Source organism: Emys orbicularis, chromosome 2 (assembly GCF_028017835.1).
Source record: "Emys orbicularis isolate rEmyOrb1 chromosome 2, rEmyOrb1.hap1, whole genome shotgun sequence".
Classification (NCBI taxonomy): domain Eukaryota; kingdom Metazoa; phylum Chordata; order Testudines; family Emydidae; genus Emys; species Emys orbicularis.
In genome coordinates, this window is record NC_088684.1 from 131,099,244 (window position 1) to 131,117,598 (window position 18,355).

At 52.1% G+C, this 18,355-nt stretch overlaps 1 protein-coding gene across 4 annotated transcripts in view; it reads left to right on the forward strand.

The window, feature by feature from the left end:
* Nucleotides 1–18,355, forward strand: part of FGFR1 (fibroblast growth factor receptor 1) — a 60,919-nt gene that overhangs the window by 25,343 nt on the left and 17,221 nt on the right. For 3 of the 4 annotated variants that reach the window (XM_065398238.1, XM_065398239.1, XM_065398240.1), the window contains 5 exons: nt 1,926–2,009; nt 3,757–3,932; nt 9,562–9,685; nt 15,783–15,973; nt 18,146–18,290. In XM_065398238.1, the coding sequence (XP_065254310.1) occupies nt 1,926–2,009; nt 3,757–3,932; nt 9,562–9,685; nt 15,783–15,973; nt 18,146–18,290 (720 nt within the window). Of the gene's footprint in view, nt 1–1,925; nt 2,010–3,223; nt 3,227–3,756; nt 3,933–9,561; nt 9,686–15,782; nt 15,974–18,145; nt 18,291–18,355 lie in introns of all 4 variants that reach the window. The other variant, XM_065398236.1, reaches the window with a different exon arrangement.

The window sequence follows — 18,355 nt, forward strand, 5'->3', positions numbered from 1 at the left end:
TTTTCCAGCAGGGGGGTAGCTAGCCCCACTTTGGGCTGATTTCAGTGACTGTCGAGGGAGGCAGATGGTTTTCTAACAACCTCACAAACTAAAAACTCCCTATCAATTTACCCCCACTAGAGAATCTGTATTGTGCTTTCTTAGCCTGTCCCCATGTTGGGTGTGGATGCAGTGTCACAGCCATGCCTGCCCATCACCCTGTTTGGAAAACAGCTTCAGACATGCTTACAAGCGTTAGCCAGGCTCAGATCTAGATTAATTATTAGACGGGCTGGGCAGTGTCGAGGTACCATGGTGCCAGGTAAATACGATAGCCGGTGAAAAGGAGCTGGGTGGGAACTGGTGGCAGAGCGGCTAGAACTAGCATGTCTCGTGGTGTTGGAATCGGAATGCCTGATGGTGGATAGGAAGCTGAGCTGCCGTAGAGGGAGGGGCCCAGGCAGTCTGTACTTACGCGCCTGCAGAACCTCAGCTCTCACGCAAAGGTGCATTGTGTCTCCAGCCGTTGTGTTAAGAGAAATGCTTAGAAACGTGACTTGACCATAACTGCTATAGCATTGTCTGCCTGAACCTGCAGACAGACTGAACTGATAGCTCCAAGGGGGGTGAGCTGCCGTGCATCTCAGTGTCAATTTAAATGTCAATGCTATTAACCATTTCCCTGCTGATCGATATAGCAAACACATCCAACTAGTGCTTATGCCACTACCTCAACCCCCCTCCCTGGGGGCTGAACCCCCAGATAATCCCCACTCTTCTGCCTCGTCCCCCAGCTCCCTTTCTGCCAATATAGTGCTGTATTGCCAATGCCACAAGGCGTGGCACACTGAAAGCAGAAATGTGGACATTACATTGAATTCAGTATGAAAATCGGCAGGACCAGGCTCCTAGCACTGATCGCGCCACTTCCTGGCCTCCTTAGTGGATGTAAAATCCCGTGTTCTAACTGAAATGCGGCTGCTGGGGCGCACCGGCACTCCTGCATAGTGGTATGCACCGCAGCGTCTAGGGCCTGCGCCAGGGAGTTAGGACAGGTTTGCTGCCAAGTCCTTGGGCCGTTGGTTGTGTGTGGGCGGGTGGGAACTCTCAGCCCCTGGTCCTGTCTCAGACAGGGCTGTTCTGAGCTGTGGTTGCAAGGCCAAGGAGAGAGATGGAGGGGCCAGGTGGGGGCCAGACTTCCTCCATTTCTCCCTGACTGCCCAGAGTTCTCCGCTCCCTCTCCCCTGGCCCCAGAACCCATGTACTCAGGTCCCTCCCAGGGCCAAAGGGAGTGCTTGTTTTGACCCTCCTGGCTTCCCCCGTCCACATGAGCGTCCCACTCCGCGCTCCTCAGTGCCTGGTGTTGGAACCCCACTGTTATGTGAGGTGAAAGCCTGCAAAATGGCATGGACCAGCGAGAAGCCTGACCAGTCTGACCCACCCCTGGTGACTGCAGAGCTCTCCTCGCCTGAGCTCTGGTACCTGCACGCTCTGCCCCCTTCATGTGATGACACAGCGCGGGCAGCAAATCGTGTTGCCATGACTTGCTGGTCTCCAGCGTGTGGAATGTACCAGTGAGCATCTGTCTGGGAGGGGCATGCCGGGAAGCCCTCCCTTCCCATTGTCCCCGGGCAAAGGGGAATGGGGATCTGTTACATACAGTTCCTAAACTCTGCCTTTTAATTCTGCCCATCGGAGCTATTCTGCAAGTTGCTCTGGGGCTGTGTTTGTATTAGTGGGAACCCCCTTTGCTACTTAGACAAGGGGGGTGAATGGCTTCTAGGCAGCCCAATGAATGTGCAGGACAAGGGGGAGGAAGGGTAAAAGCCACACCTGGGAAGGGAGTGGCCCTGTGCAGCTCTGCTTGGTTCTTCTTCCTGCAGGATGGTAAGTGAGGCAGCTGGAAGCAAAACTGAAACCTGGCCCTCTCTTCTCTTCTCTTGCAGACGCTCTTCCATCCGCTGAGGATGACGACGACGATGACGACTCCTCCTCGGAGGAGAAGGAGGCAGATAACACCAAACCGAACCGTACGCATGAGACACGATTTGATACCTAACGCAGCCTCAGGCAGACACTGCCCTCCCCCGGCTGCTACCTCTCCGGGGGGGAAGGGTCTTGGCCCCAAAACCTCGGGTGCCGCATTTCATGGGGTGGTGTCTCCTTTTTATTTTTTGTCATTCACTAAAGCAACTTAAGAGTTTTTATGAGAGGCCTAGCCCATTGGCGGGGCCTGGCCCAGCACTGCTAGGGCCTAGCAGGTGATGGCCCAGGCTGCCAGCAGCCATAGCGAACAGCTGTGAGCTGCATGCTGTTATCCTCTGCTCACCTGTGAATTTCCCAAAGTGTCCTCACGGCCCCTGCCTGCAGATGTAGCGGGCTGGGAGGAAACGCTCCTGCCTCCAGGCTTCAGCTTGTCATTCATTCACCCAGACCATTATCCGCTTTGGAAATGTCAAGGTCACCTGGGCTGCTGGAGTGTCAGCGCGTGTGAATGCCTCTGAAGGAGCTGGCCATGTGCGCATGAGCGGCTGGCTTGGATCCATGCGCATACATCTAAATAACACTCAGAGCCTGACAAAAGGCCAGCAGCTTGCTCTGGGAAGTGACTCCTGCTCCAGCCAGTCCCACCTGGAGAACGCAAGGGCTGGGGGAGGGCAGAGCACCCACCAACTGGGCAGGCCAGGTAAACCTCTAGCTTCCTGGTGTTGCCAATATCCCAGTTAGGGATGTGTCTACCTGTGGAAATTTACTGGCATAATTATACTGGGAGAAGGATCCTGCTGGAGTTATTCTGGTATAACTCACCGGTATAATTTTCCAGAATGAGTGTCCACCCGGGGAGTTATAGTGCCCTAACTATAGTGGTCTAATTATCCCAGTATAATTATGTCAGTAAATTTCTCCAGATAGACAAGACCTTAGTCTCAATGAGGGTGCTGCTAAAATACTGTGTGTCTCCTTCCCTTGCCTGAAACGTGTTCATGATCTGTCTGGTTGGGGTAGGATGTCTTGTCTACAGTCCACCGTAGCTCCAGGTTCCTGGCCCACCTGACTGCAAGGTTAAACCAGTGAGGATACTCTTCAGTATTTTTTAAAGTCCTGCCCCTTCCCTGTCCCCCAAACCCTCCTACTGCAATCACACTCAGATTAGCAGCTGCAGATTCTGCCTCCAAGCTCGCAAGGCAAATCCAGCCACGGAGGAGTCCTGGTCCCAGCTGAATAGCATAATTGGGGCTGGAAGGGAGTGTATCCCCGGGTGCAGGACAGGCGTCTCCAGTGACTGTGTGACACAAGTGATCAAAGACTTTGTAGGCTACTGGAGCCACGATCTCGCCCAGCGACAGGCTGCTGGCTGGGGCTCGGGTTGCACTGCAGACAGCCGGTGGCCTGTTAACAGGGCCTGGGTGCTCATCCAGCTGAGAGGGGCTCTAGAAAGAACTGATACTAGTGCAGGTGACAGCTTTTGGACCTCCCTGGGTTTGTCTCGGGCTCTCCCTTTGGCTATGTTGGCCCTTCCTCTCCTTCACAGCCATTTTTACAACGAACCCCTTTGCAGCCATCAGACTCTGTTCTTCCCCTAAGCCAGGAGCGGGGGCTGGGGCAGAGGGATGGCGTCCATCTCAGTGTGCCCCATTTGCACTGGGGGCATTGTGCAGCCTGCAGGGGAAGTTCCAAGCCCACATGGCCCGTTGTGAGGTCCCAGTGCCAGCGACTGAGCCGCGGGTCCCTCCTGTCTGCATCCTCCCCCGTGCTGACTCGCCTCTCTCTGCTCAGTGGCTGTGGCTCCCTACTGGACATACCCCGAGAAGATGGAGAAGAAGCTCCATGCTGTCCCAGCTGCCAAAACGGTGAAGTTCAAGTGCCCGTCGAGCGGGACACCCAGCCCCACGCTGCGCTGGCTGAAAAACGGCAAGGAGTTCAAGCCCGACCACCGCATCGGTGGATACAAGGTGAGCAGGAATGGGGGTGCTGTGCAGATAGGGGGTATGAATTGGTCTGGAGCACAGAGGCTGTGGGATTTTCTCTGTCTGAAGCTAACGGGCTCTGCCAGGCAGGGTCTTGGGCATTCTTTGTGCACCCAACACTGCAGTGAATAGGCACCAAGTTCCAGCCCCAGGCTCCCAGTATCATGGTGCAAGGAGCTGCATAAAGTGGGCAATCCTGAATGCCCCCCTGGGGGCTCTTGTTCTTCTAGGGTCAGCCTTTCTCTTTAGGGCCAGGTTCTCAGCTGGGGTAAACTGGCCTCATTTCACTGCCTGCCACACAGCTCCATTCCCTGCAATGGAGCTCTGCCAGCCTACACCCGCTGAGGATTGGGCCCAAGTATCCTGTTCTAGATAAAGCAGCAGCATCTCTCTTGTATGTCCAGGTAGGTTGGAAGGGGAAGTTCTCTCAATGCTGGTCGCCCAACAGCCTTCAGGATTATAAAGTGGGGGGGGAGAGTCCCAGGGAGACATTTCTCTAACTTTCTAAAATGATTTGTTTCCCCTTTGCTGTTTATAATAATCCCTTGGGAACCTGAATATAAAACGCCTCCTTCTTGAAAATGTATTGGATTCTATCCCCACTGGATACGTGTGCATAGGTTTGTTATTGTAGGGTTGCTTGTGAATGAGCTTTGCACAGGGTGGTGGTGATGTAAAATACTTTGTGAGCACGGGGCTGCCTGTGCACTGGGCTGTCACTGCAGGGGGGAGTATATGTGCGTGCTGGGTTGTTGTTGCAGGGTGGAGCATTGTGGGAGTGATACTGGAGTGGTGCTGGTTGGTTTGTGAGCTCTGGGCTTCTGGTACAAATAATTCTTATTGAAAAGTGCATTGAGGAGGAGGAAGGATGGACATGTGGAAGCACTGGATTGGGCCTCTGGAGTTCTGGGTTCAACTCCCTGTCTCTGCTACAGGCTCCCTGTGTGACCTTGGGCAAGTCACTTAACCTCTCTGTTCCTCAGTTCCCCCACCTGTGAAATGCGGGTAACAAACCTTCTCCATCTCCCAGGGGTATGGTGAGGCTGCATCTCTAAATGTATCTGGGCACCTCCCAAGCTACAGGAAGAGGAGTCAGATAAGAACCTAGACTGAAACCATTGCTTTGGGGGGGAAAGTGAATGGGTGTTGCAGATTAGCATGCACCAGGAAGGCTGCTCATTTGGGCTGTAGTCTCCCAGCAGGGACAGATGGGCCCCTGTAACATTCAGGTTACAAAACAGACCTGTGAGGGTGACCTGCTGATGGGTCAAGTTTGCGCTAGTATGCGTTATCGGGGAGGGGATGGAAGAAAGGCTGAAATGAGTTTCTCTTGCCCAGCTTTGACATTGGGGTTTTTTGCTCCCCTGCTGTATTGATCTGCACACAAACTGCATCAGATTCCCCCCCTCATTTGTGATACTCCGGGGAACTCTCTGGGTTCTTCCCACGGCGGGGCTGTTATAGGACAAGCCCAGTTACTGCAGGGGACGGGGGATGATTTTATTACAGGGCAACAATATGGCCAGCAGAAGCAGTAGGGGCCCCAGGCTGACAGGTTTCTTGGGAAAGTCTCCCAGGCCCAGCTCTCGGGCCATAATTCACTCCCTGATACTTGGCTCCCTTAGGAAGAGCAGGACAGGCCACTTAGCTCCAATGCGGGTCTGTTGTTTGCCAGGGATGTGCTGTCTGGGAGTGAACTGAAGCAGGCGAATGGAGCCTTAGGGTACATCTACACTTACCTCCGGGTCCGACGGCAGGCAATCGATGTTCTGGGATCGATCCCGGAAGTGCTCGACGTCGACGCCGGTACTCCAGCTCGGCGAGAGGAGTACGCGGCATCGACGGGGGAGCCTGCCTGCCGCGTCTGGACCCGCGGTAAGTTCGGACTAAGGTACTTCAAATTCAGCTACGTTATTAACGTAGCTGAATTTGCGTACCTTAGTCCGAAGTGGGGGGGTAGTGTGGACCAGGCCTTAGACTCTGGAGCTCTCCAAGGAGTGTGGGGCTGGTATCTCAATGTTTCCTTTCCCTTGTAACAAAGCTGTTGTTCGGGGCTCTGAGTTCAAATCAAAGCAGGAGAGGACCTGGGAGCACTATGCAGGCTCCCTGGACGGCCAGCGCTGGAGTCCGACAGCCAAAAGAGAGAGAGCACTTGCTGCTCTGTTTCTTTCTAGCAGTCGCTATTGTACAATATTGGAGGGCACAGCTTACCCTGTGATTGCTAGGGGAGCATTTCCCTGTCATCTTTAAAGCTACAGTGAGTGGTGTGGTTGCACCTCTGGAGAAGCGAAAGGCGTTCTGGCAGTGGGTGTGGGTGTTCTGCTGTCTGGTTTTGACACTCCTCCTTTGGTTGCCCGGAGAACAACGTGTTTCAGTGCTGAACGATTCAGTGCTGCCACCACAGCTCCACTGCATAGACTCCTGCATCCATAAAACTCCTCCCGAAGTAGCCAGAGGGAAGAACTGTCCTTTTTTCCTTCTCTTTTTAAAACTGAAATGTTGGTCAAGGCCTCTCAGGAGGAATCAATAATGGCTTTAATGAGACACAATCCATGATTCATACATCAAATAATTATCCTCATTTCTCCTGAATCAAACCAATTTGAAGAAGGTTCTGTGCCATTTTCAGATGATAATTACTCTTTCTTGTTAAAGTGAAATCGAGCTCCATTGATGCACTCTTGTTTTTCTTAGTCATTTGTAGCAACTACATTTTGGTTTTGCCTGGCTGAGTTGGCCCGTGTATTGGGCCTTGAAAAACTTCTAGAACAGCTGGATGGCTTTGTGTGCTATTGAATTAGCCTTTCTCTGCTGGAGACAAGGATTCCTACCTGTGTCAGCTCCTCCGGAGCACAGTGGGAGCTCCCCATTCAGGGCTGCAGGGAAGGAAACAGATAAGCCATAGATCTGTTGTGGGAGGTGGTTTCCCAGCCGCAGAGACGCAAGCAAGGAACGTTGTGTGGCCAATATGGTAACCTGGTGGCAGCGGCTGCTACCTCGAGTAGTGTGTTTCCCTGTGCTTGGGATAGGAGCCTCAGGTCTCCCAGGAGACCTTGCCCTCTCCCGCGAGAGAGACTCTCTGAGTCAGCCCTCTGCTCTGCGCTCCCCTCCAGCTAGCAGTTTGATTATTCACTGGCCACTGACTCATGCACTTGATTGTGCAAATGAAATCCAGCTATTGGCCCATGTCCCATTAGGGTCCAGCAAGGCGCTGGCACAAACCCTAGGAAATCAGCCACATCATGACTCTTCTAAGCTCACTTTATTACATGCTGGAGCAGAGCTATCTGCTCAAAGATTCCCCTGGCTGGTCCTAAGGAATCAAAGGTGAGAGGGAGACTGGCCTTTCAGGCAGGGAACGGGCGTGGCATGGACACCAGGAGAGTCTCCTTGGCGTATGTTAGTAATATTTCATCCTTGTAACACCCTGGAATTGTACGCTTTCAATCCGACCCTCCTGGTGCTCATGGGACGCCGAGGAAAACGCCTTAGTCAATGACACCACCCTTCCCTCCCCGCTCCTCCTATATTAGGTTTGTCATTATTATTATTTCTGAGATCGGGGCCCCACTGTGCCAGGTGCTGCCCATACATGCACATAGTAAGAGTGCTCCTGCCCTTCCCGACCATTTAAATAGACGAGACACAGTGTGGGAGAAAGAAAGTACTCGTAGCCTTTTTTACAGATGGAAAACTGAGGCATAGGGTAGCCCAAGATCACCCAGAGCCAGGAATAAGAACCCCAGCTTTCTGAGCTCCCCTCCAGTGTCCTTAACCCAAGGGCAGTCTTCCTCTCATGCATCACTGTTGAAGCAACTGGGCTTCCAAAGTTCAAATCCCAGCAGGGCCGACTCAGCCTTGCACCTTTTGGAGACAGCCCCATTGTGCCAGGAGGTTTTGATCCCTGAGCTGTTCATGGTGCAGAGGAGGGGAGTGTCTCTTGTAAACGACTTTGAATGCTAGATGCCTGGGCACTTTCCATAGCAATGCGGTGGTGCTTCATCTCCTGGCTGGTCTCCCCGGACCCTGCCCTCCTAGGCTAGTGCTGGCTGCCTTTCAGTGGTGCTGTTCACATGAAGTCCATGATGTACCTGGGGGCAAAAGACACAGCTGTATAAATTGTGACTCACAACAGTTGTTGAGAAAGGCTTCAGGACAGAACCGAGGCCGGCCAGCACCTTCTCCCAGGGCAAGCCAGTTTTTCAGTAAGCACAGGAAGAAAATGCTTCTCCATTCCCCAAATGCCACCCTAAATCACTCTGCTACCGTATGGCATTTCTGCAGTGACAGTGCCTGGAGAGGCTACAGAGGCGCCTAGGGCTCAGTGCTCTGCATTGTGTCCTTGTGCTGTGGGAAGCTCCTGCTGTCCCTGCCTGTTGCTGTGAGCTGACTCTGACAGTGGCACACTGGCTGTAATTGGAAGGTGAAGGCCTGGGCACACAATGCAATGCCCGGATGGGGAGGTGGGATAATGGGGCTGGAATCCAGCTGGGAGCCAGGAATGCAACAGCACTAGCATGAAGCTGGTATCAGAGAAGGTCTCGATAGGAGAAGCTGCTTCTTGGGATCCTGCTTTCATCCAGCAGTGACAAAGGTGGTTTTATTCAGGAGTGAACATGGCCGTGTTGAGTAGAAGGAGCTCAGCTTCCAGGGCCCAGGAAACCATAGTGGAGACGCTAGTCCAGTATGGGACATCCACAGTAAAAACCCCTCACCCTCTCCAAGCCAAACAGCCGAGATCTGGGATGCTTTGGGGCTGGGAGGGCAGGAAACAGTTTTGCTGCTCCAAGATGCTGCAATTGCAACAGTGCATGTCTCAGCTACCCTCCCTGGAGCATGCTGAGCTGTTCAGAGCTTGCTGCGGTGTTGTGAAATGCATGGGGTGGAGTCTGGCCTACAGTTTCATGAAGCCCCCTGGGAACATCAGCAGGAGGACCCTTGCTCACCTGCATGCTTTTTAATCCCTGTTTCCACTCAGGGGCTCATGTGACAGAGAGCCCCCTGCAGTCGGGTGTGGAGGTGCTGGCCCTGGGGTTGCGGGGGGTGACTCAGGGATGTGCCCCGATACCCAGGCTCTGAACTGGGAATTGATTCCTGCGTGGGAGTGGGGACTGGCTAGGGAGGAGTGCTTAGCCGAGTGACATGGGAGTAGCAGAGGCCGGGGCAGTCTGTTCTGAGAGACGCGAGACAGTTTGGAGCGGTGAGATTCTGCTCCCGTGACGCTGCGGGCGGGAAGGCAGGCTGGGGCTACCTGGAGAGGGGTTTCCTGCAGTCAGTGCCAGCCCATCAAACTCCATTGACATCATGTTTCCAGATGCAGATGGCTCTGTGTCGCGTCTGTCCTGGGACAGCTGGGAGTGATTACCATCCCCCTGTAGCAATGGGTAAAGGTGACCTTGAGCTGAGATTTATGGCCTGCCTAGAACACGAGGCCCAGGGGTCAGAGATGGCTTTGACGTGCTCTGGAATTCAAGGGCATTTGTTCTATCAAACGCAGCCCTGGCATGGTCTGGGGCCGCTAATTCCTCGCCATACCATTTGGAGTACGCAGATGATAAAGCTATGTGCCAATAACCACATTGAACTGTCTTTGTTGTCTCTCCTGCCTCCTTAGGTCCGCTACGCAACCTGGAGCATCATCATGGACTCAGTGGTGCCGTCCGATAAAGGCAACTACACCTGCATCGTGGAGAACAAATATGGGAGCATCAACCACACCTACCAGCTCGACGTAGTGGGTGAGAAAGGCTGAGCTGGGCAGAGGGTTAAGAAGGGAAATTGGAAACGTATGTCCCTGGGAAACCAGTGATGCAAACCATAAATGTAGCACAAGGTGTCATGGTTGTGCAGAGGAGGGGGCTCCCCTGAGGTCCTGTTCTGTTCAGCTGTAGCCGTGCACACGATGTTCTGCAGCCCGGCGATGCTCTTGTAGGGCTCTGGGTGGGGATTGCGGAGGCTGACTCGAAGACTGGGGAAACAGTGGCGATGCTGGGAACCTGAGCTCTGGGACTGAGGCCCCAGTTGGGAGAAAGGTGTTCTGGGTCCAGGACCAGAGAAACCTTAGCACATCCCTGTGGAAAGGAATTGCTCAAAGCTCTATAATTAGCTCTAGGCACCTCGCTGTATGTGGCGTTTGGAATTGGCGACCATTGTCCGATTTCAGCCCACCTCTCAGGTGAGGTGTCAGCTGGTTGCTGTCTCCTCTTTGGGCCCATATCAGGACTTGAGCTGATATCCCAACCGGACACTGGAGGGCAGTCCTGGGGTGGGGTGGAGTTCTGCACCGCTGCCAGCCTGAGGCACTGTAGTGAGTCCCTTCCGGTCGGCTGCAGGCCAAGAAGAGGTTGGATCTTGTGGGTCAACAAACATGTGGACAAGGGGGATCCAGTGGACATAGTGTACTTAGATTTCCAGAAAGCCTTTGACAAGGTCCCTCATCAAAGGCTCTTACGTAAATTAAGTTGTCATGGGATAAGAGGGAAGATCCTTTCATGGATTGAGAACTGGTTAAAAGACAGGGAACAAAGGGTAGGAATTAATGGTAAATTCTCAGAATGGAGAGGGGTAACTAGTGGTGTTCCCCAAGGGTCAGTCCTAGGACCAATCCTATTCAACTTATTCATAAATGATCTGGAGAAAGGGGTAAACAGTGAGGTGGCAAAGTTTGCAGATGATACTAAACCACTCAAGATAGTTAAGACCAAAGCAGACTGTGAAGAACTTCAAAAAGATCTCACAAAACTAAGTGATTGGGCAACAAAATGGCAAATGAAATTTAATGTGGATAAATGTAAAGTAATGCACATTGGAAAAAATAACCCCAACTATACATACAATATGATGGGGGCTAATTTAGCTACAACTAATCAGGAAAGAGATCTTGTAGTCATCGTGGATAGTTCTCTGAAGACGTCCACGCAGTGTGCAGCGGCGGTCAAAAAAGCAAACAGGATGTTAGGAATCATTAAAAAAGGGATGGAGAATATTTTATTGCCCTTATATAAATCCTTGGTACGCCCACATTTTGAATACTGCGTACAGATGTGGTCTCCTCATCTCAAAAAAGATATACTGGCATTAGAAAAGGTTCAGAGAAGGGCAACTAAAATGATTAGGGGTTTGGAATGGGTCCCATATGAGGAGAGATTAAAGAGGCTAGGACTTTTCAGCTTGGAAAAGAGGAGACTAAGGGGGGATATGATAGAGGTCTATAAAATCATGAGTGATGTGGAGAGTAGGGGTTTGGAATGGGTCCCATATGAGGAGAGATTAAAGAGGCTAGGACTTTTCAGCTTGGAAAAGAGGAGACTAAGGGGGGATATGATAGAGGTCTATAAAATCATGAGTGATGTGGAGAAAGTGAATAAGGAAAAGTTATTTACTTGTTCCCATAATATAAGAACTAGGGGCCACCAAATGAAATTAATAGGCAGCAGGTTTAAAACAAATAAAAGGAAGTTCTTCTTCACACAGCGCATGGTCAACTTGTGGAACTCCTTGCCTGAGGAGGTTGTGAAGGCTAGGACTATAACAGGGTTTAAAAGAGAACTAGATAAATTCATGGAGGTTAAGTCCATTAATGGCTATTAGCCAGGATGGGTAAGGAAAGGTGTCCCTAGCCCCTGTTTGTCAGAGGGTGGAGATGGACGGCAGGAGAGAGATCACTTGATCATTACCTGTTAGGTTCACTCCCTCTGGCGCACCTGGTATTGGCCACTGTCGGTAAACAGGATACTGGGCTGGATGAACCTTTGGTCTGACCCAGTATGGCCGTTCTTATGTTCTTATGTTCACTTCCCCAAAGAAGGCCGGGGTGTTATACCCGAGCACAACGTCACAGTCAGCGAGCTCCCAGTGGCTGTCTCACCTCTGGGAGGGGAACGCAAACCCCACTCTGGCTAATCCAGGAAGACGCCCAGACGCCTCCAGTGGGGGCTCCCATCAGGGAGAAGAAGAACCCGCGGGCCTCGCAGTACTTTGAGCCAAATGCAAAGCCCTTTTCGTCAGCTCAGCTTCCCCTCCACAACCTCCTTGCCTACATGGGTCCGCTCCCTCGCATTACAATTCAATCAGTGACCTCCGCCAGTTTCTACACCTGCAGGTGGGCAAGAGAGCTTGTTTCTGGAATTGTTACTGGGTGGCACTCGGATACTGCACTGCCAGGAGCTACATAAGCACCTAGACAGCTGGATGGACTCTGCTTCCCCCCTTTAATTGTCACTTGCCCCAACTATAATCAGACTCATCTCTTCTGTCTCCCGAGAGCTCAGCTTGTCTCCCTTGGGGGATGGGAGGGGTGGCCTGGCCTCAGAGCTGGTGGTTTGGTTTTTAGTTTTGTTTTTTTTAATTTTAGTTAAAATAATTTTGTCGTCCAGACAGAACTTTTTTTTTTTTTTTTTTTTTTTTTTATCATCTTATGAGCCTTAATTCCCAGCTGGGAAGGCTAGTCTGTGCAGTTGCACATGTGGAGCTGCTCTAAATGCCAGTAAATGAACCATTAAAAATGTGATTTAATTTGATTACACTGAGCAAACTGAAGGGAATAGTCAGCAGTGGGAACAAAGGGGTTTCTTAATGCTCACTCACTGCAGTGGCAGGCTCTTTGTTAATCAGCTAGGTCCTCATTGGGTTTGTTTGACCTTTGACCTCGGATGAATAGGTAGCCATGTTTATCCCCCTCCCCCACATTCCCTGACAAGAATTTCACCTGTCCGTGCCCCCTTCCTACTTTGCAAACACTTGGTTTCTGTTTGTGCTGGGGAGGGTGATCCGCCCCATTCACCACACAGTGCACCGGTGGCTGTTCTCTGGAGCAGCGGCATTTCCTCCAGCTTCTGCTGGCCCCAGGAGCAAACCAGGGGTTCTCTCGGTCTGGCCTTTCGCCTGATCCCTTGCTTGGCTTCAGGCCCAGGAGGGCATTGGGGGGAGAGTTGTCTGTGTGGGGCCGCGATGCCCTCTTGTCCATCCTTGGGAAGGAAAGGTCTCCTCCCTGCTTGATTTCTCTTCGCCCTTTTGTTGTAAGACTGTTGGAATGGAACTGCCCTCTGCGGCGAAAGTCACTAATCAGAACTGGTTGGGTGGCTTGTTTAGTTTGGTTTCATAAGGGGCTTTTGGGGCCCCTGTTGTTGGAAATTCCTTTGGAGGTTAGTGGCTAGCCCTGCCCCTAGGAGCCCCATGTGAATCCTTCCATGCAATGCCCCAGCTTAGGAAGGCTTGGTCACCAAGTATCCAGGCCCGGCCCCATGCACTGACACCTACAATGCAGCTTAGTGGCGCTTCCATTTCATCCTGGCTACGTATGGGAAAGGAACCCGATTCCAGCCAGGTGGCAAGTGGCAGGAAATCCTAGACACCCAGTGCTGAGTGCAGTGAGATCTCAGCTGGAATATCGCCGGCCAGACTCCAGGCAGATCCTGTCATCTTCTCACTCCGGTCTGGTCCAAAGCTAATCCTTTGCCCACCTTCTGCTTTCAAGGGGACACATCTGATGGCACTGCCAGTGCTGCTCCATTGGAGGGACTGTTCCTTGCGGGCCTGGCTATCAAGGCAATGAGCGGACACGGAATCATAAAATCAGCCACCACAGCTCTTGCTGCTCAGAACTGCTAGTGCTGGATGTATTTCATCTCCTCTGTGCTGCTGTTCCCTTGCTGGAGGAAAGGCAAAGCCTGGGCTCTGATGCAGACTTGGTTTGCAGGCAAAGGGAAAGAGAGGGAATATCCGTGGTAGTAGGAGCTGCATGTTAGTGAGTGTGGTTTGCGCGCTAGAGGATGGGTGGTGAAAGCAGAGTATGCATAGGAGAGCAGGCCTCGAATCCTTCCAGTATCCGCACTCCCACTTGCTGCACTGGTTTACCAGCATTTACCTTGTATCCCATTGCAATCAGGCCCAGAGTCTCCTCCATCCCCTTTCCTCCAAGAAGCTTCACTGAACAGAGGCCACCATTGCCTCCGCACAGTGTCCGTACGTGGCACGTATCTCCTTCCGAGATACACCTGTATTCCCTGCCAGCCTCGTTCTCCTGCCCTTGGGAAGCCACGCCCGCCTCTCCTCCTCTCTGGCACCAGGCAGAGTGGCAATTGCAAGAGATCAGAGGGCAGGATGGGAGTTCACTATGAATTAAAACAACTCTTCCCTTTTCACCCTTTCCCAGGTGGAAATTCAAGTGTGGAGGGAGCCCCAGTGAGCCAGGCTGGCTTCCAGGTGCTACTTGCAGCATCTCTAGGCACCTGCTGCATTGGTTAGAGGCACAGGCCTGTCCTTGACAGCTCCCACCAGAGCTGGGGCTCTAAATCATCAGCTTTGTCCTTTCTTTCCCCCCTTGTCAGAGAAACCAGCTGTCGCTTGGCCTCTTCCTAACTCCCTCCTCAGTGATCAGTCCTGGCTGTAACCCTCTAGTTAGGCCTCAAGCGGTGCTCAGGACAGGAAGCAGGCTGAGGCCTGCCTGCATCATCAGAGGGGGGAGTGGTGAGGCACGGCAGAAAGCGTGCTGTGTAATTCAAGGCGGATGTGAGTGTGAGCAGAGGGGAGCTCTTGGCAGGGGCTGTGCCGGTCCTGTGATACTTACTTCGGGAACTGGAGTGTGATTTTAGGATACAGGGGGCCGCTCATCAAGGTTCCTTAGCGAGAGGGATTAGAGGGGAAGGCAGACGGTGAAGCTTTCCCTTCGTATTTTTAATAAGTGACTGGCTGGGATGAAAAAGATCTTTGCTCCGGCCGCTCGCCATGAAAAAATAACCCCTTAATCCCTGTGTTGTCACCTCCCGAGTGAAGATGCGAAGGCAGTGGCTGGCGGCAGGACCTTTCCCTGCTGCTGCCATGGGCCTAACTCTCTTTGTTTCTGGGAAGCTGCGTTCGCTTCGAATCCACGTCTGTCTTGTTCATGCTTGCTTGCTTTCTGACCCTGAGCAGCACGAGAGAGAGCGAGGGGCTGGGACTGCGTCCCTGCCCGCATACGGGCTTGGGTTAGGGCCTACTTCGTGCTCTGGCCGAGCGTGGCGGTTTTGTTCTGGAGGCTGGGGACAGGCCTGTGTTTTCAGTAGCTCTATGTTGCCTCACTTGTATTGTTGGCCCATAGAGTGAGGTTATGGGTCATGCTGCTCCCAGGGCTCTGGGCTGGCCTCTTGTCCTGTTACTGTGTTCTGTCTGTCTGTCTTACGGTTTTGTACTGCCATCCATCACCTGGGCATCTGACCACCTTCCATGTAAAATCAATAGCAAAGTCGAGTGGACTTCAGGGATCTCTGGCACTTCTACTTCTGCCTTCTCTCACTTTGCACACACAGAAGAGGTGTCAAGAAGTAGCTACCTAGGTTGATTTAAATGGCCTGCTTCCACCAATAGCCAGACACCAGGTCAAACCCGCCTGATAATTAACTAGATCCCTATGGGCCCAGTCCAGTGGGCAGCAAGCTCTTCCCAGGCAGCGGGAGAGGAAGCGAAAGAGGGAGTGATGCTAAATACTCTACGCCGTCACTCAGGAGGTGCCCTCCCCTATCTGAGCTCTCAAGCAGGCTCTGGGAGAAGTGCATTGCGTGGGGGTGGGGGCGGGTACAAGTTTGGGACAGGGGGTGGACGGAGACGTAGCCAATGATCTGCTAAGACTAGTCTTTTTATGTAGAATCCCAGCCACGAGTCCTCATCAAGTAATAGAGTCTACAGGGCTGCAAGCAGCATCGTAAAAAATGTAGCCAAGAAAAGATCATTTCTCTAGCAAAGTGTATGTGCGTGAGATTGAGAGCAATGTCCGGGTCACCCAGAGCTGCTCTTTAGTGGCCCGCTGGACTTGGCGCCCTGGTTTTGTGAGACCATCTCCTCTCTTGCCATGTCTTGCAGAGAGATCACCTCACCGGCCCATCCTCCAAGCTGGGCTGCCCGCTAACAAGACCGTGGCCCTGGGCAGCAATGTGGAGTTTGTGTGCAAAGTTTACAGCGACCCACAGCCCCACATCCAGTGGCTGAAGCACATAGAGGTCAATGGCAGCAAGATCGGACCCGATAACTTACCCTACGTGCAGATCCTGAAGGTAACATCCCATTCTGGGTGGGCCCGTTTAGTTTCCTTCGCAGGACGAGCCGGGAATGGAGCTGGTGAGGTGGAGATGAATTGGGGGAGGAAGCCATTTGGGATGGAACTGGCATATCAGGAATGGGGCAGAGGGATGATGTTTGCTACCATTCAGACTGGGTTAGGTACCACTCTCCTGACCAGCTGAGCCAAGACGATGGGACATGCAGAGCCTTCTCCTGTTCTCTCCTCCCTGCAAAGCCTGGAGCAGAGGATAGTGGGTGGGTAGGACAGGAAGGTGCTGGTCTTTTCAGCAGAATGTGGATGAGAGATGCCCTCCCCGAAGCACCAAGTTAGACTAAATACACTAGTGTAGAGTGACTTGGGAAGCAGAGAGTGGGTTGTCTTAACTGGCCCAGGAACAGACTGTCAGTGAAGCATTCAGTGGCCCTTGGATCTGCATGCTCAGAGATGCAGCGGGCTGGGGGAGGGTCACTCCTATTCCGTGAATTGTTATTTTTAAAATAGCGAATGTAGAAAGCAAGATAATAGCTCAGGTGAGCCCGGCTCCCTTAGCCTCCACCACAAGCCTGGAATTCCACTTCAAGAGAGCCAAGTTGCTGCACAGCAGAGAGCAGAAGCAGCTGATGCAACCCTGCCTTGCACACGCCTCTCTGCTGTGTTGTACCTAACACCAGTCTGTGCCACTTAAAGCAACCCACTGTGCCCTTTATCCAGTGGATTCATGGCCACCTTGGTACTCCACCCTGAATCTGTTCCTTGTCAAGCAGGGCATGTTCATTCATCTGGGAGCTCTGGGGATGCCCATGTGTTAATTCAAAGGGAGGGGAGAAAGGTTGTGCTGTTGCTGACTTCCTGCACTGGTCACCAAATTGTCATAAGCCAGTGCATCGGTCAGCTGTTTCAATGCACAAGCCCTTCTTCGTTAAACCTATAGGCACCTCGGGGCTGTGTGTGTCTGGCTTGTTATCAGACCCTTGCAGTTCTGCAAACAGACACCACCACTGCTTGATATGGGGGATGGGGCACAGAGGACTTGCGCTAGTCGCCCCTTGATTCAGCGTCTGGGCAGGGCACTGATGATGTGATTGATGTTGATCTTGGGGCTGCAACGTCCGACTGTCAATGTGACTCCTGTGTTGTTGGTTTGTTCTAGCACTCAGGAATTAATAGCTCTGATGCGGAGGTGCTGACCCTGTATAATGTGACAGAGGCCGAGAGCGGGGAGTATATTTGTAAGGTTTCCAATTATATTGGCGAGGCTAACCAGTCTGCGTGGCTCACTGTCACCAGACCCATGGCAAAAGGTAAACTGAAGAACACCAACTGGGATCTTACTTGGACAGTCAGTCCCTAGCGGTGGAAAACAAAACTCTGGGCTCTCTTGTTTCTGCTATATTTCTGGTGCCACAAGCCATGGAAAAATACTCGCGGTGGCCAGTTTAGTTTTGTGCTCTGTGTCGCTTGCCCGCCTTCCCCTCCTGGATGTTTCTCCCCTGCGCGCTCTCACTGTATTAGCAAAACACATTGGATAGGTGCATCTAAATCATCTCAGCATCTTCCTGGTGAAACACAAGCTGTCACTTCTCGCTCCAGCTGCGTCTTGTCCAGCGCATCTGGGCTTGGAATCTTTGCTGAGTTAGATCCCCTTCAAAATAAAGACGTGATTCAGCCATATTTTGCTCATGTCTCCTCGCTTTCAAACCTCGATCTATGCACCAGATCTGACTGTGACAATACAGTGTTGTGTTCTCCCCTCCATCTCACAGTCTGTCATCTCCCTACCCAAACCCCAGTCCTTCAGCTATGTTGTCTTCCATCATGTTTCTCCGCAATCCCATCGCTTCCCCTTGTGCAATTGTGTCGCATGAAACTAAGCCGGCCCCTTCTTCCTGAGGTCCATTTTTCCATGCAGCCCATCACCAGCATGTTCAGATGGGCAGGAAATTCAGTTTGGTGAAGGGTTTTAACAAACATCTCCTTAGGTCAGCCTGGATCAAAGGTCGTCCTAAGGGTCTCTTTAACAGGTCTACAGTGGTCTCTCTCTGCTACCCAGGGGTCTTGCAAATGAGACACCAGGGCACGTTCCTCCCCCCTCCTCCACCTTGGTTCCTAGAAGATCTCATGTCGTTTGCTTGTCCGTTTTTTGCTTCCATTTGTTTTCTTCTAGACGGCTGGAGTTAACACAACAGACAAAGAAATGGAAGTCCTTCACTTAAGGAATGTCTCATTTGAGGATGCTGGGGAGTATACATGTTTGGCGGGTAATTCTATTGGGATCTCCCATCACTCTGCATGGTTGACAGTTCTCGAAGGTACATACTCCTCCTTCTGCTGTCCTTTCCCCACCTCATTTCCATGTCTGATGAACTATGCATTG